The sequence below is a fragment of the Odocoileus virginianus genome, chromosome 3 (assembly GCF_023699985.2).
Source record: "Odocoileus virginianus isolate 20LAN1187 ecotype Illinois chromosome 3, Ovbor_1.2, whole genome shotgun sequence".
NCBI classification, from domain to species: domain Eukaryota; kingdom Metazoa; phylum Chordata; class Mammalia; order Artiodactyla; family Cervidae; genus Odocoileus; species Odocoileus virginianus.
In genome coordinates, this window is record NC_069676.1 from 46,509,122 (window position 1) to 46,536,357 (window position 27,236).

Sequence of the window (27,236 nt, forward strand, 5' to 3'; positions counted from 1 at the left end):
CCCATACAAGGCGCTTCCTTCCCGCCGCGTCTGGCAGGCGGCCCGCAGGCGGCTGTGGGCGGGAGCTCGGCCCTCCGGGTCCGCCCGCGCCCGGGAGCCCGCGGCCAGGGGACTCTGCCAAGGAGGGGGCGGCGGCGGCGGAGGGGCCGGGAACGCGTGGCTTGGCCGGGCTGAGGTAAACGCGGGATAGGCCGACTCGGGCGTCCCAAGAGGGTATGAGGTTGCCACTCTCCCCACCGGTTTCGTATTTTGTCCCACTTTACCCCCTGATTCTCTGAGCGCCGCCGACTTTGCTGGAGCTCCTCCGGCGGCTGCTGACCCGAGGCCTAAAGCCCACACCTTAGCGTGGTGTGAGGGCCTGGCCTCGCTTGCTGCGCGCCACTGCGCGCGCATTTTGCTAGTCGGTCTTAGGTATTTCTCTGCTTTCCGTTTCTCGCTCCTTTCTGCCATTATCAACCTGCCCCTTCTGCCTGGAATATCCTTTCTACACCATTCTGGTGGAACTGTGCGTCACCCTTACTTGTTTCAGACCTCTGGCCGTCTGGAAGTCCTTCCAACCCCCCACCCATAGGCCTCTTGTGCACCTAACACATCATTTATTTATTGAGACTGTGACTCCATCTTGACATTCCTGGTGCCGGGCTTAGGATGTGAGAGTTGTTATCAAATCTGAGCGAGGGGAAGGAGGGAAAGACCCTGTTGTCAGGCTAGCCTTAGTATCTTTCCACCTTGGACAGGGGTCCGCGACTTCAGGTCTAGTCCCAAATACCTTCACCGCTATGCTCCCTGTCAGTCTGGACCTTCATGAGCCCCGGAATCCGACATGAATAGTTTGGCTGTTTGTGGAAACTTGGAAGGTTGGAGTGGGGGGAGCCAGAGCTGGGGCAGGTGTACACCTGCGGTGGCACTGAGGTCTGAAGTAGTGCCCACTGGGTGCTTCTACCACCCAGAATGGCCTTCCTTGCTCAGCCTGACACCTTTGGTTTATCCACTGCAGGAAACCGCAACCCCTCCAGGCTCTCCTACAGCGCCTCCAGGGACTTAAAGATGCCTCAGCCACGTGATTACCCTGATCTGCCTGCTGGGAGGTGAGCAAAGGTCTGAGAGGGACTAGATCTCAGCAGAGACAGCAGTTCCTGAGCACCCACCCCCGAGCACTTCCAGAAATGCAATGCAACATGGACCAGCGTGTGAGCATTTGCTCCTCCTCAGGTGAGGCAGGGAGAGAAAAGCTGAGAGCTTGGGAGTAATGAGTCGAGTAAATGCTGGGGAGGGGGCTTTTAGCACTAAGAAGCCTCTGGACTTGATCCAGAATAAAATCACTCATAGACTTCCAGTCTTTGGTTATAGACACACACACACACTGTGAATAAAGTGAAAATAAATGGAATTTTGTCCGTCTCCCTGGCCTCAGATCAGCTGAGTGCCTGTGAGTTGAGTATATGGAGAGGAGATGATCTCTAAGGTCCATGACTGAAGGTTTCTGGGTTAGATTTTTGGAAAAAACTGGGCCTGGGCTGCACACGCAGGCACTAGGTTGCCTCTGGCCTTGTTCCCACCTAAGGCTGCAGGCCCAGAGCAGCCTCTTCTTTCCAGCTATGATCTAGGATTGTGGGTAATGTAGTCCAGTGGCCAGCTTCTCTGTGGTGCTCATTTTTGCCCTCCCCTCCTCTCCTTCTGGAGAAGGCAATGGCAACCCACTCCAGTACTCTTGCCTGGAAAATCCCATGGACAGAGGAGCCTGGTAGGCTGCAGTCCATGGGGTCGCTAAGAGTCGGACATGACTGAGCGACTTCACTTTCACTTTTCCTTTCCTTTCCTGCATTGGAGAGGAAATGGCAACCCACTCCAATGTTCTTGCCTGGAGAATCCCAGGGATGGGGGAGCCTGGTGGGCTGCCGTCTGTGGGGTTGCACAGAGTCGGACATGACTGAAGCAACTTAGCAGCAGCAGCAGCGTATCCTTCCGGCCGCCAGCTACCACCCCCTTCTGCTCCAGGCTGAGGGCAGGACAAGGTGAGAAGGCGGTGCTTACTCCTTTCAGGGCTGGGAGATCCCCAGCTGGAAACCGGCAAGCTATTTATAGCTGAGCCTAGCAGAGGAGGAAGGCCTGAGAGGCTGGGGAGGTCTAGCAGCTTCCTCTCCAGCTACAGAATTTGCAGGAACCCCAGGCCTCTTCTGGGGAAACCTTGTGTTTACTTCTGGGTTGACATGGGTTTGAACCTGGAAAAACCCTATGTAGCAGTAGGGTTTCTATGTTGTTCCCTGTCTTGAGAGAGACTGATACTCCAGTGACCCTGGGTCCTAGCTTTCAGGCCTCTCTGGTGGGGATATTTGGAACCTGAGTTCCAAATAAGCTGAGACTTTTTGCATAAAAAGCCAATGTGACACCCAATATGACAGTTTCCTGGGATTTCTTTGCAGTTTTCTTCTCCTTAACCATATTATTTTCCTGTGCTTACCTCCTAATTCTCTTTTAGGACAGGAATCAAACCTTATCTTACCAATGGCACCAACCCTGTATTTATGCTATAAATGAGTGATCTTGCCCAAAGAAAAGCCAACCCCCTGCAACAGTATTAGGGGTGTGACTTTTGTTCCCCCACCCACCCAATTCTCTGCCAGGGCCCTTTGCTTTTCCTGTCAAGTATCAGATCTTTGTTTGACTAGGTCCGCACTAGATTGGATACTCCTTGTTGACATAGATGATGTCTGCCTTGTTGTCTATTATATTGCTGTTACCTATACAATAAACAGTTGTTGAATGAATGAATGTGAACCTGTGATAGCTAATTCTCTAGGTGGAGTATTTGATACATGCTTCATTGTCACAGTGTTTTACAAATTGGAAAACAGTTTCAGCCATTTACATATCTTTCACCAAGATCTTGATACGTGGTAGAGCTGTGTTAGGAACTGGTGTGTGACTTCGGAGTAGTGCTTAACTGTGGCATGAGACTGCCTGTTTGTTGGCACCCAGTAGAAACCTCTGGCTCCCCAGCAGCCAAATGGGTGAGGTGGGTTAGATGAGATACGTAGGCAGACATGGGCAAACTGGCCTGGTCCCATGATAGAGCTGGTGCAGCCAGCCAGAAGAGCTGCCAGGGAATCTTAAGAATCTTAATGAGAAAGACTTGCTCTGATCTGCCAGAGGGTAAGCCCTGAGGCAGTGACTGTGGGGCCATAGAGAGGCTAGACAAACTCCAGGGTCTGAGCAGCAGTGTTTGGGGTCTCCTTAGCTGTTACCAGGGACCCCCTGACTCTTGAATCCAGTAGATTTTTTTTCAGTCTTCATTTTCCTTTAGTAATTCTCACCAGCATGGACTTGTAAGTGACCATCTGTTTTTTTTTTTTTTTTTTAATTTATTTGACTGCATTGTGTTGTGCATCTTAGTTGTGGCACCCAGGTTTCTTTATAGCCCAGAGCATGTAGGCTCTTTATTTGCAGCATGTGGGCTTAGATGCCCCATGGCCTGTGGGATCTTAGTTCCCCAACCAGGGATCAAGTCTGAGGCCCCTGCCCTGAAAGACAGAGTCTTCACCCCTGAACCACCAGGGGTCACTGATTATCTCTTCTTGAAGGCTTTTCTTTCATTGCTTACATGTCTTGATGTTAACGCTTTATTTGGATATTAAATGTTCCAGTACTAGAACTTCACTGGTGGTCCAGTGGTTAAGAATCTGCCTGCCAATGCAGGGGACATCAAAGGATCCCACATGCTGTGGGGCATCTAGGCCCATGCACCGGAACTGCCGAGCCCTCACACCCAGAGCTTGTGCCCCGCAACAAGAGAAGCCACCACACTGAGAAGCCTGACCACCACAACGAAGAATAGTGCCCCCACTTGCCGCAGCTGGAAAAAGCCCCAGCATAGCAATGAAGGCCCAGCATAGCCAAAAATTTAAAAAAAAAAAAAAAAAAAAATTCCTATTTAAAAAAAAATGTCCCAGTACTTTAAGACTCAGCCTCATGCTCTCTTCTCAAACTGCACTGTGCCAGAAGGATCTTTTTGAGAAGCAGATCTGCATTTGTTACCCTTCTACTTAAAACACCTCAGCAGCTTCTCTTTTTCCTCGATAAAACTTCAAGGTCTCAGCAAGGCTCTTGAGGCTCAGCCCGGACTGCCTGTTCTGGCCTCCCTTCTCGCTTCCTCCACCACATTGCCCTTTCATTCTTTGATTCATTCACACTTCTCTCCACCTACCTCCTTAACTGTACTCCTTGCCACCGCCAACATATTCTCACTGCCTGAGATGTTCTTCCTCTTCTTTGTCTAGCTAATATCGCCTGTGCTCAGTGAAAGCACCAGTGTCTTCAGAAAAGTTGACAGCCAGGTCAAAATACCCTGTGACAGACACTCAACCTGTGGCCCTCCCTCAGGTGATAATTGGCGTTTGGGGATTCACATTCACTGGGATAAGGCATTGGAAGCTCAATGGCTGTGTCTCTTTTACTTATGACCGCATTGTAGGGTTTAGCACAATGCTTGGCTGTAGTAGGCTGCAGTTATTAATATTTTATGTGACAAATGAAATAGCTTAGTTTATTTAACAAAGCATCCTATTAAAACCTTTAAGAAGTTGAAAGAGAAGTGAAACAGCATGCTCAAAGTCATGCAGCTAGTAAGCAGCAGAGTGGGACCTAGGTACGGCTCCAGTGTCTGTTGCTAACCTCATGCACAGTGTTTTCCTTCCACCTGTGAAGTATTTTTTGAGAGTAAAGAGGAACAGAAGAAGGAGGAAAGTATCTGAGAGACAGAGGGACTCTCTCTCTCTCCCCTCATGAAAATGTAAAGTGGGAGATTAAGAATGAAAGATTACATTTCACCAGAAAAGATATATGAATGGCTTGTAAACACATGAAAAGATGTTCAGCATGAAAGTGAAAATCAAAGCCAAAACCAGAATGACACCAGCATTGAACAATCCAAAAAGGAAATTAAGAAAACTGTTCCATTTACAGTAGCATCCAAAATACTAAAGTACCTGGGAGCAAGTTTAACTGAGGATGTAAAATATTTATACACAGAAAACTGTAAAACACAGTTGAAAGAAATTAAAGAAGACCTAAATAAGTGGAAATACATCTTGTGTTTATGGATTAGAACACTCGATATGTTCAAGATGATAATGCTACCCAAAGCAATTTGGAGATTCAGTGCAATTTCTATCAAAATTCCAATGTCATTGTTTGCAGATATGGAAAAGTTCATCCTCAAATTCATATAGAATTTCAGGGATCCCTCCCAGTACCTTGGTGTGTTCACTACACTGGAAGCTCTTGAATTGCATAATTTAGGGGTTTTTATGGAAGCATCATTATGTAGACATTATTGAGTAAATCATTGGAAATTGGTGATTCGATCTCAAGCCCCTTTCCCTTCTCAGGGTAGGGCTGAATGTTCCAACCCTGTAATCCTATTTTTGTTTATTTGGCAAGCAGCCCACATCTTGAAACTATCTGGGTATCTCATTAGTGTACCAAAGACATTCATCACTCAAGAGATTCCAAGGGTTTTAGAGAAAGTCTTTGCCAAGAATAGGAGACAAAGACCAAATATATCTTGCTTATTATATCACTCTACTCAACAATAAAAAGAAACAAACATGCATCTACATGGATGTATGTAAAAAAAATCCATCTAAATGAAAAAAGCTAAGTGAAAGAAACCTGATGTAAAAGACTGCATATTGCACTATTCCAGTAACATTAAATTTCTAGGAAAGGCAAAACTGTTTAGACAGAAAGCAGATCATTGGTTGCCTAGGGTTGGGAGTGAGCAAAGGTTGACTACAGAGGGACACAAAAGACCTTTTTGAGAGGTGGACATTGGATTATGTAATGTTTGCCTAACTGTATGAATTTATTTTTAAAAAATCACTGACCTATTCATGCAGTGGGTTGATTTTATAGTTTGTAAGTTATACCTCAATAAAGCTGTTAATAAAGAACAAAAATGATAGCAGGTTTTAAAAAGTATTTTAAAATCTGAGTAGTTTCCTGGCCTTTGGGTCAAGTCAGGACCAACACATTTGCCTTTCGAAACTCGCCTCTAACCTCTCCAGGCCAACTCTGGCTCACCAGGCAGTTTGGCCACCTCCGGATGAAGTGGAGGTGCCCTCCTCTTATCCTCTAATAGTCTTCACTTTTATTATAATACTTGCTGTCTCCTGCTGGAGGGCAGGGGCAGGGACAATGACTGTTTCTCACCACTGTGCCCCAGCATCTTGCACAGGTCCCAGAACATAGGAAGTGTTTGTAAATACTTGCTGAATGAAAGAATGAGACCAGAGTTAACCTAGGCACAATGTAAGGAATAGAGGTGGCATTGAGCAATGTCAGTGAGTTTCTGACGGCCTTTGCTTAGTTCCCCAGGGAGGAAAGAGCCCATTCCATGTCATCTGTCTCTAGAATCCAAGTTTGACAAGGGTGTGAGGGAGGCCTCTAGCCTTGAGGACTGAAGTGCAACTCCTCTTCCTCAGGTGACATCCTGTCCTTTTAAAAACAGAGTGCCCCTTTGCAGGCCCTCCAATGGGGATTGCAGTATGAGGGGGTTGGTTCATCCCAGTCCCCAGGGAAGCCTAGCCTGGGAATGTGCTCAGGTCTGGACAGATGTTTAACTTGGGGCAGGCCTTCGAGCATCAAGCCCTGATTTCTCCTTGTTCTCAAGGCGGGCTCCCACCTCCCTTCCTCCATGGAGCAAAATATTCCTACATCTTGGGTTTACCTCAAAAGATCCTTGCTGTTCCTGCTTGGAGAGCTTCTCTCTGAAGTTTCCACCTTCCTTTTCTGGATCTCAGCTGGTAAAGAATTTGCCTGCAATGCAGGAGACTTGGGTTCGATCCCTGGGTTGGGAACATTCCCTGGAGAAGGGAAAGGCTACCCACTCCAGTATTCTGGCCTGGAGAATTCCATGGGCTATATAGTCCATGGTGTTGCAACGAGTCGGACACTGACTCACTCAGGCTTCCTTGAATATGGGTTTGCCCCCTAAGTTTCCTTTGGGTGAGGATGAAGAATCAAGCAGAAGGGGCTGAGCCCAGGCAGGGTTTCTCACCAGAGTGGAAGAGCCAGAAGTCTGACTGTAAGGGAAACCTAGATGGTGCTAATGTGGAACCCTGGAGGCTGGAGAAGCAAGTTAATCTATACACTCAAGCCAACCCTGACTCACAGGGAAGTGACTTCAAAAGAACTTTCATAACTCCACCTGGATGGTGGCCACCTTTCCCTTCCCAGCTCTGTCTTTGGCTTCGTGCCACTCCCTTATTCTCCGAACTTCTTTTCTCATCTCTAACGAGGAGAAGGGGCTTAGATGAAGAATAACAAGATCCCACATTTGGTAAGAGCACTGAATTTGGAGCTGTAACAGCTGCTTATGTTGGCTCTCCTCATTTGCTGCATGAGCATGACAGGTTGTTAGGCTGCTCTCTGGGCTTCAACTTTCTTATCCCTTTAATTAGGAGTTTGGGATGGTAAAGTCCCAGCCCCCTATAAGTGCTGAAATTATGATTCCGTAAGTATTGAAGGGGTGTGGCTGTCGACAAAGGACTAGAGTCTGATGTCACTCTTGTCCTTTCTGTGAATGGGTTGTAGGCTTTAAGATAGCAGCGTTGCCTTCTTCCCTTCATCCCCAGGGTTGCTCAGTGAAGCAGCACTCAAGGGTCCCCCAAGAAGTCTTGTTCTTTATACTGTCTCATCTCACTCAGCACTGATCCAACTCCAAAGCTGATTTCATCTCTGAAGTGTTTGACAGAAGCTCCTCTCCTGACACTGCCTCTGCTCTCTTCCTTCCAATCTGGGCCCAGTTCTTAGGTTCAGCATCCCTAGCCCCTCTGGCTGGGGATTTCTCCTCAGCTGTACACCCTGCAGAATTAACTCTTCTAATGCATTCTCTGACTCTCTGCGACCCTATGGACTGCAGCCCGCCAGGCTCCTCTGTCCATGGGATTCTCTAGAAGCCAGAGTACTGGAGTGGGTTGCCATGCCCTCCTCTAGGGGATCTTCCCCACCCAGAGATCAAACCTATGTCTCCTATATTGACCTTTGAGTCAAACCCAAATTCTGAGTAAAAACCAAACTTGAATGAAGGGTCAAATTAAAGTTGTGTTCTAGATACTTTGTGAATCAATTGGAACCTAAACATTCATTATATTACACTCTTTCTATAATGGATGTTCATGATGACCTTAAAACGTTAGTTAAATGATGCTTTTAGGTTTTTCTTCCCTATTTCTGAAATTTCAAAAATTTTCTTAATGAACATCTTCTTTTAAACCTCTTGCTACATCAGTGTATATTTCCTATGAGAAAGGGTATAATCTTACATAACCACATATAGTTATCAAGTTCAGGAGATCAGAAGCATTGATACAATATTTTATCCATTGTTCACATTCCAGTTTCATTAATTGCCCTCTGACAGCATATTTTTTTAAGAGCAGGGGCCAGTGCCCTAGTGTCTGAGAAATTCCATTATGTGTATACATTCTTCTTTGAAGATGCTGGATCAATTACAGGGATCCTCTAGAGCCCAAGAGAACTTCTTTATCCATTCTCAACTGTGGCTGTGACCAAGCTGTCAGAACATGTATGTTCTGAGGGAAGGGCATAACTGCCAAATGAATGTCTTCCAGATGCAATCCAAATTGTTGGTTGTCTCTGAAAGAAGAGGTTGGTGAGGTGAATTGACTGGTCGTCTTAGCAGTAGCAACACCTGTTCTCTCTTCTTGAGCGAAGAATGACCTGTATTTGCATTGGCTTTGGAACCAAATGGGCAGATTTACAACAGAATGAGGCACATTGTTTTTCTAAGGATTAAATGAGAGAATGCACGTGACATAGCATTTTGCCTGGTACATGGTAACTGTCCAACAAATGTTAGTGAGTGTAGTTATTTTTCAGATGGGCCATTCAAAGCCCTGGTTATCCTCCCTGTTCACTCATCCCTGCTTCCTTTGGTAGTTTGCCTTATCCATATAGCCAAATTTTAAAGTTAAACAAGCTGTCCCAGGAATCTTAATGCTTGTCAGAGATCTCCCCACCGGAAGCAACTTTCTTCCACAACCAGTATCTTTAACTCGAGCACCACCTTGTGGTTTCCAGTGCAAATTCACCCAGGCCACTTGTAGAGGACCAAAGTGGTACAGGTGTGATCATCTCCCAGCTGAGTTGCTAAGTGCTACTGTGTATTTCACGTGCCTCATTGCATTTAATCCTTACCACAGTCTATAGGGAGCAGACACTGTTACAGGTAGGGAAACTGCTTGTCAGACACATGGCCAAATGTCTCTAGGCAGGATCTCTATTCTAATCAGATGTCAGATCTCCTGCTCTCTATTATATCCTGATAGCTTTACAGTTGGAAAGGCTCTTTGAGATTCACACTCATCCTTACACTGATACGGAACTGGAGAGATAGAAAGGGACTTATGTGAAGTCATAAATTCAACGAATGGCAGAGACAAAACCAGAGATGTTTGCCTAAAGAGCTGATTCTTTGTCCTAGGCTCTTGACTAAGCCCCAGGGTGAGCTTACCAAGCAATTTGACTATACCCAAAACAGAGTTCTCAGACATGTTTGGAGTTGACTGTCAAAGAGAACCCTGGAGATAAACTGTTTCCACATATACTTCTAGTGCCAGTTATTTGGCCCACGTTCTCAATAACTTTGGCGCCCATTACTTCCACACCCCACGTTCTCAATAACTTTGGCGCCCATTACTTCCACACCTCTTGGTCGGTCAGTTCTTGTGTCCCTGGGAGGCACAGTCCCATCAGGGTGGACTTGGCAGGTAGGAGTCCCAGCAGGCACACACTCAAATTGGCAACAAGGGAGAAGCTGGCATGAAGCTTACATTCCATCTTGGCATTCAGCCCTGAATACACTGTCTGTCTGGGAGCACCATGGCATGAGAACTGGAGCCAGGGAACAAAAGATGGCAAGTGCTGCAGGCCCAGACAGGCGAGCACAACAGCCCACATAACCGGCACTACTGTGCTGCCTTCTAACTTTTGACTTCAAACAGCAGCTAGGGGTAGAAAAAACTACCTCTGCCATGCATGGGCATGTCTGCCTCTTCCCATAGGGTGACTGGGTTTCATCAAGGCTGTCATCTAAATCAGATGAGAAACTGGACAAAATTATGCTGAAAAAGCAAAGTGACAGAAGAGATTCCCTTACTGGTCAGTTTTGTTAATACTTCTTAAATCCGGACAAAGAAAACCGTGTACCACCTTGGTACTTCAACTAGGTTTCCTAAACTACTAAATAGGAGCTCCACTTTTGGGAAAAGCAAATGAAACAAGAATCCTCTTTTGTTTTAACACATCCTAGAAGCCCTGTTCCCTTGAGCCAGCCTCTGACTTGCCCTTGAATGAGGTTGCTGCTCTTCCACAGGTACCAGGTATGCAAGATCAGAGCAGGGGAGGCTTGGTTTCCACCTTTCCATCTGGATCATGCTGTTGACTCAAAGGCAACCACATGTAGAAAGAGAATCAATTTTGGAATTAAGCCTGGCATAAAATCTGGTTTGCCACTGAAGAGCTGCTACTTAACCTCTTTCAGCCTGTTTTAAAAGTGCCATCTATCTCCATAGAATGTTAACAAGGGTAACACTTTTATTTTTTTTTTTAAAGGGCAGGTTTCCCTTTGGCTTGCACAGGGAAGAGAGTAAGGTACAAATTAGTTAGGCCCATCAACTGGAACCTCTCCTCTGGTGTTAACACTGGGATTATGGCCTTTTGCATATATCCTTCCATAGGCAAATGTAGCAGAAGACAACTTAATCACTAAATCTATGGCTAAAGAGTAACTATGAGGAAATTGCACATGCTTTGGAGAGCTCACTCACACTGTCTCCATGGCTCAGACCTTTCTTAGAACAGTCCTAAAGAATCTCAAGCACACAAAGTATATTCTTAAATATGGTTTAATACTCTTCTCCATTTCTGTACATCACAACACCAAGATTTTGCTGTTTAGGATCTCTCTGTAGAGGCTATAGAGAACGCAAAGGCTACGGTTTTCACCCCCTCTTACTTATGTGTTTGTATTGTGTAAGTGTAATACATATCAGTATATATTGATACACACATCAATATATAATGCAATATATATCACTGAAGAGAACACATTGATTAAAGAAATACAAAAATTTGGCATCATTTCCAAACTTAAATAGTAAAAATAAAAACTACAAAAGGAGCTGCATACCCTAAATGTATCATGTGAAACAACAAGCATATTCAAAAATGTAAATTTACATCCAATTTCTCTGATCTTGTCATATATCACATTAGACCCATTTACAATGGCAAAACCCTAAGGTACTGCTATGAAGAGAGCAAGTTTGCTCGCTCTTGGGTGTTCTGCAAACAAACAGCAGAGCCCAAAGAAAAAGCCTGTTCTGGTGAAGCCTCCCGCATTGGTGAATAAGAATTGACTCTTGTTACTGGGGGTTGAGACATCAGGTTATACATCGACAGACAGTCATTTGGACCTCAGAGTACAGTGTTGAGAACCAGAAGCTTTACATTTAAGACATACTCCCTTCATTCAAGTGAAACAGGATTACTGGAACGATAGGCAGGTCTGCAACCTGGGAACAAGGAGCTGGTTCAGACCAATAAAGCTACGAGTGACTGAGTCAAGTCAGTGAAGAACAGCAGTCAGGCACTAAAGTGTTTAAAGTACCCAATTTGAAAACCAAATGCACCCCACTACCCTAGCAGTGTGGGGGGATACCAATCGACTTTTAAAACCTTTGGTCCTTCAAAGTCCATTTGGTATACTTTTTTCAATTGCTACCACTGGGCACGTCCTATACACTTTGTTCACTGTCACCACCTCAGGCACCCTGTCCGTGACCTTGCATGTTAGCTGGGGTCAAGTCTGATTTACAACCCAGCTGTGAAGCCTAAGCTTCAGGTTTTCAGGCCCACTTTTGGGTCCAACATGGTTAAGTCCTTGGTGCCAGAAGCTGTGTCCCCATCCCTTCCCACCCCTGCCCTTCCCACCCTCCTCCCATAATTTCTGAGAGGTGCTTGTAAGTCCCATATTTCAAACAGATGCTCCAACCCCACCAGGAGGTCAGGGGTTTACAATTACATGCACAGTCATACATGTCTCGTCTGTCGTTCCTGTGAAAAACCTTGCAGTTCATTTTTAAAAAATCAAAACATTCACATAATCTCATGCCATCCAACACAAGGAAAACACGACCACCTCCCTTTTGCAAGGACAGACCCAAGCAAAATAAAATATTTAAATGTCTTTGCTTCCACTTAAATTGCATGTTTTATTTCTCCCAATTCCAGCAATAGCATAGAAGTCCCATCATATCCATCCCAAACTGGTTTCTAGTATGCAAGGTTATGAGAACCCTCGTCAAAGCAGTTGATGCTAAGGGCTCCCAAACCCTGGGCGCAAATGCGCCTGCAGAACAGATGGAAGGAAACAGCAGTGGCCCAAATGCTTCATGTGTCAGTTTCTCTTTGCAATGCAACCTGCATCCTTGAAACTGACGGCCTGGACGGGAGGGGTACTGAGGGAGTGAAGCTGAAATTGCCTATTAGCTCACTCTTTCAACATTAAACAGAGACCGAGAGAAATGGTTCCAACATTTCACCACATATATTTCTTCTTATGCAGTCTAAGCTGAGAATGCCATGTAAATGGGTCACTGCGAAATGCAGCAATTTAATTTTTCTCCAATCAAAATAAGAAACAAACCAGTATGATCTCATTTCTATTAACTTTTGAAGGTTTACAGCAGTTAAAGTATTTTTGCTTCTATGTATGAAGGTTAAAAAAATCTTTTTTTTTTTCCCCATAAAATACAAGAGCAACCAATTTCACCATCAAGTAAAAGTAAAAACTGGGATTCTTTTTTAAATTAGTCCAAAGTGGCATTTAGGAACTTAGTTGTAGGCTGCTGCGCTGACACCATGACAAACCAAAGTGTAGGGTTGGGTCTGGTTTTGTTTCGGTTTTCTTTTCAATATCCAATGCTCATGGATTAAGTTCTGGAAATGTTCCAATTGTAAGGCAGGGATCTGTTTGGATTCCACCACGGGTATGCTCCTTGGGTTGGATGCTGGAGGGTGAGGCACATTTTGCCGGACCCATGTCGACTACCTAGTAGTCATCAAGGTCAAAAAATTCATCATCTCCTCCTTGGTATTCCATTCCCTGGAAATCTACTCGGTACCGCAAGATACCTATGGGAACAAACGAACAAACAGTAAATAGCCGTGGTTGACAAAACTGGAGGGTGGGGAGCAATCCCCTTGCAGAATTATAGCAAGGAGAGATGATGTATGAGCACACCTCTCTGGAAGTAATGATATTTTTGGGATACACAGGAAAGGTTGTGGCTGAAACCCTGGCATTCAGTTTTCTTTTCTTTCTTTTTTTTTTTTTGCATTCAGTTTTCTGATTTGCTACTCACCTCCAATTCCACCAAATCCTTTGACAAACTGGGATCCTTCTTGTGACTTATCTGTGACAATTTCCAAAGTAGCTCCAAATTTTTTATAGTTGTTGGCAAACCACTCCAAAAGGGGCATGCTCTCAATCAGCTCATGTTCTTGTCCTGTCTGCAGGGGCAGCCATGAGATACAGAAACAGTTTCAAGACATGGATACTTGCTACCCTGCCTGCCATTCTCCCTCTTCCCCTCAGATCTATGGTGTGTTCAACTGTAAGCAAATTATGGGTTCTGGCGACATAAATGCAACAGCACAGAAATTCTGATTACTTCAAACAACATTCCTCCCCAGGCTCTAGCATCAGTAATGAAATGTTCACACACACTTGGCAGTTTTTCAATTTATGGTTCCTCCCATTGTCTTGAGAGGTCAGGCTGTTACAAAGTGTCTCTAGACAATACTCATTCAACAGCTAAGAGGCAAGCCACAACTGCTTTTTGGAGGAGCCTTGTAAAAACCAAAGTTGTCCAACTCAGAATTTGAAGATGCTACCAAATAAAAGGGACCTGTGTTGAGCAAGTAAACTTTTTTATACTTAAAAAAAAATAAAAAACAAACAACAACAACAAAAAAAAAACCACAAAAAAAGAACCAGGGTAACCATCACCTGGCCTCCTTCCTTGGAATCAGACTTTTATGTGGCACATGGGAGTGGACCACCTCCTGGCACTCCCACTGCCAACAAGTAGAGGTCTGGTTTCTCGAGGCTGATGCTACTCTATGCTGCCAGTGCTCTAACATACGGATTTATGTTTCCTTGCATGTATCATCAAAGCACATGAACAATCACATACCTCTTTGTCTGTAAAATGAGACTTATCCTTCTCTTGTTCTGGAGTTAGATAGAGAATTTTCTCCTCTGCAGTATTGGGGGAAAAAAGATGTGTTAACCTGCTTCTCAGATACTAATAGGTTTAAGTTCCATGAGATGAAAATTAGGTTAGATGAAAGGACTCCTGAACTGATTCTATCAATCTTCTTTTATAAGCACATTAGTCAGTATGCAGTGAATGAATGTCTACCAGGTATACTGGTCCTATCATAAGGAAACATCAAAGACATTTAAGATACAGCCCTTATCCTCAAAAAATCTTAGGCAGACATTTATCAGTTTGATCGGGTACAGGCTGGGAGTGGGCAACAAGGTACACATCTGCCTTTTAATTGCTCTTGAAATCAGCCACCTTGTCCAATCTCCACCCCAGGCTTCTTGAATACACAGGTTAGTAACAAATGGAAACTTTATTTACTAATTATCATACCTTCTGTGCCTTGGCAATGAAGAACATATCTCATGATATCCAGATTTTCATAGACTATTAGAATCTCTACAGCTCCCATTTCTAAAGCCTTTAGTGTATCTTCAACTCCAAAACAGTACTTGCCCGTGTCCTGGCTTATTTCATCGAAGTATCGCCCTGTGATTAGGGACAGGTCAAAAGAATGTATATTAATGTTTCTTTTTGTACACATACACCTTCTTACTCAAAATCAGAGAAAGAGAACAAGTCAACTTAAAAACAACTGCCAAAAGTTAGTGAAAAATCACACCACTAGTCGAGGCTCCAGAAATTGAGTCTCAAGAGGTACCAGTTGGGCCAAATACATAATCATTTGGAAATGCGCATGTATCAAATTGGAAACACAGCCAAACAATGGCCCTATTAATCTTTAATTTGAGGTTTTGAATTATTTATCACTCTAAAACAAAACATAATATGGGAAATTTGACTGAAGTTTGGTTCCTACTGCCAAAGGGTAAAAACAGTAAGAAAGACAAACATTTATTATTAATATTAGATGTGACAACTAAAGGATGATTTAAAATGATTCCATCGAGAAGGATTTTAATAAAAATGCTAAACCTTCCTCTTACCCTTCTCAGTGTCTTGTTTTGTACATACACACATACAAAAACTTTTCACAGTAAAGAAGTTGTATTTCACTGATACCTATTAATTTCTTCTCTTGAATGAACTTCACGTTGGAGAGGACTTCAGTAGATAATTCAATAGCTTGATTGAATCCATTTTCACCACCATAAGATATATCAACTAATTTTAAAACTTTTGATTGCAACCTCTAACACATAACAAAATAAAAAAAAAAAAAGAAAAAGCACATTAGTACTTCAAAACACCCTTACCAAGACCCATGACCTCTTAATGGCATGCAAAACTAGCCAGTGAAACATCAAGAGGAAGAATATGGGGGAAGGTGCCCAATTTATTCATGAACAGGTCTCATGGAGATCACCTCCCCAGCCAACTGTATTGCACATCCTATTAGACTGATAAAACCAGCTCCTAGTTTCTTTGAAATCAAACTTCAATTTAAAGCCAATTATGGCAACCTACTAAAACCAGGGGCCAACATAGGGCCAAGAAAGATTCCGTCCCAAAATGGCTGATTTCAAAAGAAAATAAGTCCAGACACAGTAGGGGAATATCTCCTAATATTACTAATAATACACACGAAATTTTGCCAACTCAGAAGTTTTTAACATGGAATTTATCACTGTAAAAGAAAGAGATGTGCATGTCCCAGCACTCAGAGAACTCAACTACTCCCACCAAGAAACTTACATAATGGAGCATCTACTTCTCACTTACCTGATCAAACATATCAGATTGACTTAGTTCAGTTTTAAAGTCAGCTGATCCAGCTAAAACGAGACCAGCCACATTCACCTTGTCCCCAGAAATAAACAGCTGCACAGCAGTCTCAGCTACTTTTCGAACATAGTTATGTCGCTTTTCCATTCTTAAACGGGCAAAACGCAAGGCTGACTGACCTCCTCTACCTTTGACAAAAAAAGTGATGAGAGAAAACAGCATTTATTAAGTATATGATACCTTGCTAATTAAAAAGTAATTATATAACCATGCTATTTCCCAAGGAAAGGAGAAAATCACTATTCCTTTCAGAATAAAATTGCTTTTAGTGAGTGAACACTAATTCTCTAGTCAAGAGAGTCACAAGTAACAATGCTTTTCCCATCACCTGAGTTTACTTTCCCCTACTACACAATTTGCTTCCTTAATGCTGGACACAAAGCAAAAGTGTTCATGTTCTCTTCCTAGATTACCATGTTTCTTTGGGAGATCCACAGTGAATTTGTGCAGGACTTCTCTTGTATTTCCTTGGAGTGTGCCAAAAAGTGCACCACTACCATCTATTACAATGAAGCCAAACTTGCTATCATCTGAAAGTAGTGCTGTAAGAGCCTGAAAAGCAAACACAGGTACCACACCATAAATCTCAAAGCTTTGCAAAGTTAAGACAAAAATCCCAAAGGGACATATACAAGCCCTTTCCACTCAGAAAGGTATGGAGTACTACAGAAAAACCATTTCACAGAGTAATTTAAAGGCTTCAGCTATAAATATGTAATTCATATAGACAAATCTGAACCTGATGCAGGAGAAAACCAACAATATCAATGTGAAGCCTTTTTACAAAGCTGACCTAGGCACAGGAACCCAAAACTAATAGAGTTATAGGGTTCAAATTCTTCCTAGGTTGTTTTTAGACTGATGGTGGTCTAGAGAACATAATATTCAAAGTCTAACCTCCAAAAGTTGACTTGCTGTTACCATTAATAACCCCAGCATTAATAGGCAGTATTCACTATGGCTAATAAGAATCTTTTGCAAATCAATTCTAGAACAGGGGTACTTACTGAGGACAAAACCCAGAAATCGTCTATAAAAAGATCTAGTTTTGAAATGTTTCATTTAATTATGTCTTGAGTAACATTAATGACATCAGTATCTAAAATTCAATTTTAAAGGTACTATAGTAATAATTGTGAGTTTTTATGAGTATCATTCTATTTATGCCTCCTGAAAGATCAGATCTTTAAATAGTTCTGGGACCCATATAGATGGGCAAGAGTTGGCGTCTATAGACATGGTAGGTGACTAATAACTAGGTGGCAGCCTCTATAGAGCTAAGATTTATTACCCATACCATTTAACTGAGGAAGAAAACAGCTCTTCACGAACTGACTGGAAAGCAGATTAATCACTAAGAATCACCCTTTAACCAAAGCATACTTGATAATTAGCATTAAGACATGAATATTGCCCATGTTAAAAATTTTGCCTTAAGACTCTGTCTTCCAATGCAGGGGGTACAGATTTGATTCCTGATCAGGGAACTAAGATCCCACACGCCACAGAGTGGGGTCAGAATCAGGGAATAGACTTATCTCTCATAATAAGAATATATAAATATCCTGATTAAACACAACTGCAGTTGTGCTCTTCAGTATACCACATGTATATGTAGTTTTTGATATACCAGTTAGAGCCAAAACAAAGCTAGTTAAGATGAAATGGTATTTTGGAAAAAGAGTTAAGCTAACTTAGGTAAGTAAGGTAAAACTAGATAACATGAGTATCATGTACTATTTAAATCAAGAAGACTCAAAATCTGCTTTCATCAAAGCAGATACAGTTAATTGGAAGAGGGTGGCAAACTGCCTCCCCAATGGAACCTTTGCCAGAAGCAGGCTGTGACAGCCAAGAGAAAAGTCCGTCTCCACCATCTATGCAATCACTCAAGATCCGACTGGAACTGAACTTCCCGTCAAGTTAGCAGAATCATCCATTGTAAACTGTGTCAACAAATGTCAGTTCTAATTCCACTATAGAGGTTTTCCCCTATGTTGATGAAAGGCAAGAGACTGAACTAGAAGCCAGCTGTGAATTCTTGATTGTTCTACTGTTGACTGATTTAGGTCACTCTAATGAGGTTTCCTTTCTACCCTTAATGTTCATCATATTATGACAGTTCTGTCACTCAAAAGTTTTTGTTTTTTTTTTTTAATGGATGGGGGAAAAAAGCTCTTATGGTCCTGACTACTGAAAATTTTTATAATTTGTCAGCTGAAACTAAGAGTGCAAGAAATATATTCATATTCAAGTATCATGGATACATAAGGAGACCTAGAGATCAGGTAGTCATTTATTTCTCTGCTTCTAATTAGTTCTTCAAACCCAGCTTAGCACTTTCCTCAAACATGCTGAATATTCATGACATTCATTGTCATATTGAAAAAAAATTTTTTTTTAAAAAGAAGAACCAGCTTTATAAAATGGAACAGTTATTTGGAAAACAGTCTGGCAATTGTTGAACTGGTTAAACATAATTACTATATGACCCAGAAATTCCACTTCTAGCTTGTATACCTGGCCCCCCAGTGAAAACATAGGGACATACAAAACCTTGTACATGTATGTTCAAAGCAGTATTATTCATAACAGCCAAATAATGGAAATGACAATTTCACCAAATGATGTTATTAAGTGAAATATGGCATATCCATGAATAGATAAAACGTGGAAAATAGTATTTGGTAATAAAAAAGGAATGACGCATAATACATACCACAAAATGGATGAACCTTGAAAACACGCTAAGTAAAAGGAACAAGCCACAAAAGGCACAGAAAAACAGATCAGGGGTAGCCTATAGCTGAAAGATCTTGGGGTATGGTGGCAGGGACGAGGAAGGCCTGGGAGTGACTGCTAATAGGTATGGTGGATTTCTTTTAGGGTAACAAAAACATTCTGTTTTAACTTCTTACCTCTGTGTGGAATTTGTTGTCACACAAATACAGTGATGTATTAATTGGTTTGAAAGGTTCAAAGTCAATGTTGACTTTCTTTTCCTTTCCTTCTTCTGTTACAATTGTACCACAGTAAACAACCAGGCCATTTGGAGGTACTGCAAAGAACAAACAATTTCTCTACTTATATACACACCTAATTTTCCTCAATTAATAGGAAATGTTCCCACAGCCCACTGGTCCTGTCCCTTTAAATCATAATTTACATAAAGTAGAAATATCTGTAAATTTCTCAGGCAGATTTCTCTTCCTAATTTTGAAACTTGAGATGTTTTCAAAAGGATTTATTATTTTAAGTATAGTACATACTACTTAACTTTCAAAAAAATAACTTAGGGGAAAAAAAAGACCAAAGGAACACAGCTCATGTCTGGGTAAAGAAAGCACTTGTGACCAAAAGCATCACAACAGAATCAAAGTGGAAAACACAGCCAAGACAAAGTAGAGGAGGTAAATGGCCAAGCTCCAGATTACCTTTGTTATACAGTTTGAGTCTTTGCTGTACAGATGTAATGGCTCCCAGGACTGAAAGGCGGTTTACTCGTGACTTAATGTTAGATGCAGTTCCAAACTCATCTGCTAACATTTTTGCCACTCGTGAAATCTGGTCTTTGGGAGGAATGATCAACGATATCATGCTTGTGCCATTGCTGTGGAAGAATAGCATTAGAGGTTTAAGTACTACATAAGTAAAGAATTATCACTAGTAAATGGAGTTAAGAGTGAGATACCCCTAAATAGGAAAAATAAATCACTCTAAAAGTGGCCATGAAGGTAGGGGCTATACCTCTGTAATTAGAGTGTACCCAGAGCTAGAATAGTGTTCAAAATATCGTAGGTATATCAACCTTCAACAAAGAGGCAAGAACATACAATGGAGTGAAGACAGTCTGTCTTCAGCAAGTGGTGTTGGAAAAGTTGGACAGCGTATGTTAATCAATGAAGACACACCCTCACACCATACACAAAAATAAACTCAATGCTTTAAAGACTTTAAGACATGATACCATAAAACTCCTGGAAGATAACACAGGCAAATTGTACCAGTGTTTTCTTAGGCCTGTCTCCCAAGGCAACAGAAATGAAAGCAACAACAAACAAATGGGACCTAATCAAATTTATACACTTTCTCACAGCAAAGAAACCATAAACAAAACAAAAAGACAACATACTGAATGGGAGAAAATACCTGCAAATGATGTGACCAACAATGGCTTAATTTCCAAAACATACAAACAGCTCATACAACTAACTCGAACAAAAAACAAACACTACCAAAAAGTGGGCAGAAGACATTTCATGAAAGGATGCTCACCACTGCTAATTATCACAGAAATGCACATAAAAATTACAACAAGGTATCACTTCCTATCAGCCAGGATGGTCATCATCAAAAAGTCTACAAATAACAAATGCTGGAGAGGTTGTGGAGAAAAGGGAACCCTTCTACACCACAGGTGGGAGGGTGTTGGTAAATTGGTGCAGCCACTGTGGAAAACAGTATGAAGGCTGCTTAAAAAACTAAATACACACACACACACAGAGTCATAGAAAGAATGAATCCCATTTGTAGAAAGAGAAAAGACATCCCATCGCTTAATGTGGAATCTAAAATATGACACAAATTTATTTACAAAACAAACACTCATACAGGAAAAAAACTTATGGTTACCAACGGAGAAAGGCATAAATTAGGAGTTTGAGATTAACAAACTACATATAAAGTATCAACAGATAAGCAACAAGGTCCTACTGTACAGTACAGGCAACTATATTCAATATCCAGTAATAAACCATAATGCAAAATAATATGAAAAAGAATATATATATATATACACATATAACTATCACTGAATGTATATGCTGCTGCTGCTGCTGCTAAGTCACTTCAGTCATGTCTGACTCTGCAACCCCACAGACGGCAGCCCACCAGGCTCCTCCATCCGCAGGACTCCCCAGGCAATACTGGAGTGGGTTGCCATTTCCTTCTCCAGAATGTATATATATTGTATATACATGTATATACATGTATATACAATTATATACAATCAACTATACTTCAATTTAAAAAGAATATGACAGGTGTTTAATTATTTGAATTAATACTAGCTTTAGCGATATGTAAAGACAAAAAGCACTTTAAGGAGTACTTGGGAAATGCCTCATTCACCGAGGAATGAAGGGAGAAGCTTTGATAAGGGTGTGACAACAAGACTGGAATTTAACCTTGAGTCCAAGGCAGAGGCTTAGAATCTGGTGGTTCTTCAGAGGAAGATGCAATAATAGGATGGTGCAACAAGTCTTCCCAAAGTCTAGATGAAATACCAGTTTAATATCCTGGTCCCCTCCTTCAAAATTCCAGGCTCACCACAAAAACTTAGAATCCCTAATTCAGCACCCTAAGTATCCTGATAATGAGAAACAAGAGTCTTGGATTCACATAAATATCCCAGTTAGGAAATCTCTGTCACACACACACCTTTCTCTAAATAAATGTACCTCTAAATGTATTTTACATATTAATCACTTTTGAGTTTGATTAAAGAGAGAAATGTATAGTCTGATTACCTCCGGGTAACTAAGCAAATTGAAGTTTGTGCAACTAAAAACCAGGACAAAACCCTAACTTATGTAGGATACACCTCCAAGGCTTTGTCACATGGGAGCTTCCTTTTGAATAGCTATCAACCCCTCTAACCTTAATGCTGATGCCAACAACATATCTTTTTAACCTAGACATTCTCAAGACTTATTATTAGCATCACTAGTTAAGAAATATGTCAATGTTCATTTTCTTTGAGGAATATATAAAAATTATCAAAATATAGCAATTCACTAATCATTAATCAAAACACAAACCCACTTCACACCCAATAAGATGGCCACTATTAAAAAAAAAAAGTGTTACCAAAAAAAAAAGTGTTGGCAGGATGCAGAGATATGGAACACATATGCATTGCTGGTGATAATGTTAGATGGTATATAACCATTATGAATAACAACATGGCAGTTCCTCAGAAGGTTAAACAGTTATCATGACTCAGCCATTCCACTCCTAGGTGTATGCTCAAGAGAGGTGAAACTATATGTACACACAAAAACTTGTATTCACCGAAGGCACTGTTCATAATAGCTAAAAAGTAGCAAAAAACCCCATGTCCAACTGATGAATGGATAAACAAAATGTGGTATATCCAAACAATGGAATTATTCAGTAATAAAAAAAAAAAAGAGAGTGCTAGTACATTATTTCCTTTAAGGTTTCTTAATCTGCTAGCTTACAAGAAAAGCCAAAGGATTTTCCTGAGAAGTGCTAATTTGTGTTTACCATTAGTAAAAATAAGTAAAAAAAACTACATAAAACAAGTAACAATATGAGCAGAATTAGAAGTGTAACAAATATATACATGGGATATTATAAGTCCCAAATGTGCCCTGACCAAATCTAATGGCTGGCTTTCTAATAATATCTATCATTATATATTGATCCAATTTCATATACCCAGACAAAACCCTAATTGAAAAAGATACACACACCCCTATGTTCATAGCAGCACTACTCACAATAGCCAAGACCTGGAAACAACCTAAACGTCTATCAAAAGATGAATTGAATGAATAAAGACATATGCAGTACATACATACAATGAGTACTACTCAGCCCCACCGCCCAACAAAGAGAACAAAATAATGCCATTTGCAGCAACATGGATGCAATGAGAGATTACCATACTAAGTGAGTAAGTCAGAAAGAGAAAGACAAATGCCATATATCACACCTTATGTGATAGTGTGGAATCTTAAATATGACACAAATGCACCTACTTACAGGACAGAAACAGATTCACACACTTAAGAGAACAGACCTGTGGCTGCCAAGGGGGTTGAAGGAGGGGTGGAGTGGGAGGTTGGAGTTAACAGATGTACAGAAAAGAATATTAAAGAAAAAAAATCAATGTATATACATATATATAACTTTGCTGTAGAGAAATCAAATTGTAAATCAACTATATGTCAATAAAAAAGAAATTGAGCCAATTTATATTTTGAAGGCAAAAGCTGATCTGATATGAGCCAAAGTATGTTAAGAAATGTGACTGTTGTTTTACAAACTGTTTCTATTTGATACTTAAAGAGTCTATAGGAAAGTTACTTCCTGAGATTCTTCAAGATCATGATCCTAAAGGCTATGATAAGTTTAATCATTACAAGTTTTAGTGTCAAAATGAAAAAGGTGGGGGCTTTCTTTAGATAAACTGGATAGACTGCCAGAAACACCTAAAACTTTTTCCTAATTGCTGAGTGTGTTAACTTCACATATATCCAATGTCTGGTGGAAGTTTGCAAGAAAAAGAAATTAGAAAGATGGTTACAGTGTCAAGTCAAATAGGCTTATGTGCCAAGTGTCATAAGAAAGAAGGGAAGAGGCACAGTAGAGAAAAAAAAGAGAAAACCCCTAATGTTAGCTTTGTAACTATAAGTGTTTGAAAGTGTCTGGAAACTATCTTCCTAGAATAAAATTATCTTCACAAATGTGCATCTTGGTACCAGCACTGGAAAAGAACCTCATAGTTTTCTCCTAGTGGCAAAATTCACAAGTCCCCTAGGCAGAAAAGTTTTCTGTAGAAGGAGACAAGCTGACTAGCAAGCCCTTCCACAATCAGGATAGTTGCTCCCAGACTGTCTTCAAAACCAGCATTGTTTCTGTCGGGGTATCTACTCAAAACTTAGAAGGCGGGTTCACAGCCTTTGTGATACTTTCCTCAATAAACTGCAAGCTGATTACTTTGTGAATCGTGAGCTACAAACACGTTGTAAAGCACGGTGTGTATTCTGCTGCCACCACTGGACAGTGGAGCAGATGCCCTTGTCAGAGCGGAGAATCAAACCAATTCATGATAAGCAGCTTTAGTCACCACAAATGCAAGCAATGATTGTGAAATAAAAAATCAGACATATATACAACTGTAGTGGCCATGTTCCAGTTTCTGAATTAGATGGAAAAAGAATTGCCAAATGAAACAAGTTGGTATCTTCTATTACAAAAAAGAAAACTGCTCTTTACAATCAGTGGGTGTTCTTTTAGCAATCAACTGTAACAAACTGCTGCACTTCCAATATGTATCTTGCTAGGGACCTAAATTTCTTAAACACTTTTTGATAATTCCTTCTGGAGTTTTTCCAAATCTTACAGGCCAAAGAGGAGAAAAGGAGTTTGCTCTAGGAGGGGCTAGAAAAATTAGGCAAATAAACTGAAATTAAACTTGTTTTAGACTGTAGATGTCATCTTATGATATGAAACTATACAAGACAGGGAAAAGTTGCAATCTAAGTAAGATAGGTAAGTTCAATCTGAGCTTTACTGATTTGTATTTGTTTTCAGATGAACAATTCTCAAAAGAGAATTTCTTTACCTTGGGGCTTTCGGACTCTTTAGGGACCATAAGAGTTTAGCTACTTCTCAAAAGGGCTCAGTTGTAGGAAATGTAATGAGAAAGGGCTAAAAGGATAGCAGGGTGGAGGCTCAGAGATCTGAAAGCTAAACAGGCAACAAACCCAAAGGAGGTAAAGTTTGAGGCTAAAGAGAACCTCTTTATCATTGGCATAAGTTAACTGAGGCTGAAATGCCTAAAGGAAGTCCCTAAAGCAGGATGATCATGTGGAGGACAAAGCAATGACCTTAAGATAAGCAGCTATTTACTTTTCACTGTGGATAGGTTAAGAGAAGCATCCATTAAGCAACTTTACTGTATAGCACCAGCGTTGGGCAACCTTAAACTCACATCCATTTAACATCCTAGAAAGGACAGAGTAGTAGAGATAACTAAGAACATAATCTTGTTATGGAATTCCACTTAAAACACTGGCAGATTTCTACTAAGTTGTTAAATAGGAAGCCACTTGACAGTCTTGGCTTCTTACTCATTCTGAATTCTGACTAATGTTTTTAAAAAATTGGGCTTCCCTGGTGGCTCAGACAGTAGAATCTGCCTGCAATGCGGGAGACTCAGGTTGGATCCCTAGGTCAGGAAGATCCCCTGAAGGGAATGGCTACTCCAGTATTCTTGCCTAGAGAATCTGATAAACAGAGGAGCCTGGTGGGCTGTAGTCCATGTGGTCACAGAGTGTCACACATGACTGAGCGACTTTCACGTTTCCCTTTGTGCCTCTCTCTGTGCCTCTGTGCCTCAGACTGTACCCAGTCTGGGGGAAACCGTAAGTTTCTGAATTCATCTGACACCACTGGGGATGAGGATACAAGGATTATTTAAATAGATGGCCTCTACTTTAGAAGTTTAAAGGCTTCATGATTTGCATGTTGGGTTTGATAACAGGAAATTAAAGTTTTTCCAGGAACTTTATGGCTGTCCAAGTGGTTAAGACTTGTTTCCACTGCAGGGGGCACAGGTTCGACCCCTGTTTGGGGAACACTAAGATCCCACACGCCTCACAGAACAGCCAAAAGAATAAAAGTTTAAAAAAAAAAAAAAAAAAGGAGGCTTCTGGTTTTTAAAAATTAAAAAAAGCTTTTCCAGGAAAGTTTCCAAACAAAATAAACACTCCTTTACCCCCCACCTGCCCCCCAGGCAAGCCAATCAAAGTTGCTAGACCAGTTTGTGTAAACACCAAAATAAAACCAAGAAAGCTGAGTATTTCACTTGAAGCAGAGCAAAGAGCCCTCAGGCGACAGTGAGAAATAAAGCTCTCACTGAGGTGCTGGCAGTGTAAGCAAACTACACCTTATAATTTTAATACTTTTCATCCATGCCTCTGCTTTGTCACTATGTCCCTTTCCCAAAATCAGAAGGCTCTCATTTAAGTCAGTGGATTATGAGGCACACAGCAATGATTCACAGGCAGGCTGTAAAAAAGACACAACATACAATGTGCTGTGTAAGGTGTCTAGGGGCCTCTGTTCTCAGACCCCTTGTTCTCATCATTTTAGGAGCATGTTCCCTTTTCAAAGAAGAGTTCAGCAGTGCTTCCACTCAGAGGACTAACTTCTGAGAAATAAAACAGCTGGGAGACAGAAGGGAGTAGTTGTAAATAGACTAAATATGGATAGTTAAACAAACTAGACACAACTTAGGAAAAGCAAGAGAATTTAAAGAGACAGCTGACAGCTTTCTCTTCCTGCAATCTCAAAGGTGACTGTTGAAAGAAAAGTTTCTCTCCCTAGAATGGGCGGTCAGGGGTAGTACCACCAGTTACTTATCTAATCCAAGGTTTCATGGCCCTTAAACACTACGGTCAGGGAAACATTAAGGTACAGATTACCAGGACTGCAAGGACTCTAAAGAAAAAAACTCAAGGTAATCAGAGCAAAGCTTGGGTTAGGGGGTGTATGTTTATGTAGCTTTACAGTTAGCAGTGTTCCAGCCTTTGGATTCAGGAAGCCTGCTCATGCAGTTAGTCGTAAGAGTGACAAAACGAAAATCTCAGTAGTCTTTGACTTGTAAAGATCTTGCCAGTGCTTATCATTAACAATGCTTAAGAACACTTTAGAAAGAAAATGTGGCACCCACAAACTTATCCACTGGCCAATTTGCATGAGAGCCCCAGAACCCTTGAAGAGCTTTCTGAAAAAAGCAAAACAAACAAAAATGCTTAGATACAAAAAGATCTCCTCTTCCTTTATATTCTGATTCAATAGCTCTTGAATAGGAGGAGTGAGGGTGGTAATGATTATGGTTGAGAGAGTCTCAATTTTCAAATGGATTGATTTAAATAGAATCAGACTTAAATGCATAACTAGGGTTAAGAATCACTGTGTCCGGCTTCTTTTCTATGCCTTTAAGAAGGACCTCTCAGCCAGCTGAAGTCAAGGAGATTCCATGATCTCACCCCTACTTAAAAGAAACTCAGAGCTCATCTCCTGCAGGTAAGCTGCTGTCCTGTACCCTAGCAATAACATAACTACAGTGAATTGTGATGGCTCAGATGTGTCCAATTTTCCCCAGCCAGAACACTCTCCTCAATCACTGCCATCCATCTTATCACCCCTACTTTCAGATTAGGGTGAGGAGCATTTTAGAGACTGCCTATTATCCTTTCTAGTTGGGATTTAAGAGTATATGCTCCCCAGGAAGCTATCATCTCAATGTTTGACCAA

General features: G+C 41.4%; 1 protein-coding gene and 1 long non-coding RNA gene across 2 annotated transcripts in view; one reads left to right on the plus strand and one right to left on the minus strand.

Annotated features, from left to right (window-relative positions):
• Positions 1-12,287, plus strand: LOC110147109 (uncharacterized). Its single transcript, XR_011486861.1, has 2 exons — positions 1-175; positions 998-12,287. It is a non-coding gene; the product is annotated as an uncharacterized lncRNA (long non-coding RNA).
• ETF1 (eukaryotic translation termination factor 1) overlaps positions 12,272-27,236 on the minus strand; it is a 24,762-nt gene continuing 9,797 nt past the window's right edge. Inside the window, exons 3-11 of the mRNA XM_020908381.2 lie at positions 19,598-19,773; positions 19,082-19,221; positions 16,577-16,715; positions 16,101-16,291; positions 15,441-15,570; positions 14,751-14,906; positions 14,283-14,347; positions 13,449-13,596; positions 12,272-13,218 (exon numbers count right to left, since the gene is read on the minus strand). Coding sequence (XP_020764040.1) covers positions 13,136-13,218; positions 13,449-13,596; positions 14,283-14,347; positions 14,751-14,906; positions 15,441-15,570; positions 16,101-16,291; positions 16,577-16,715; positions 19,082-19,221; positions 19,598-19,773 — 1,228 coding nt within the window. The 3' untranslated portion in view covers positions 12,272-13,135. The remainder of the gene's footprint in view (positions 13,219-13,448; positions 13,597-14,282; positions 14,348-14,750; positions 14,907-15,440; positions 15,571-16,100; positions 16,292-16,576; positions 16,716-19,081; positions 19,222-19,597; positions 19,774-27,236) is intronic.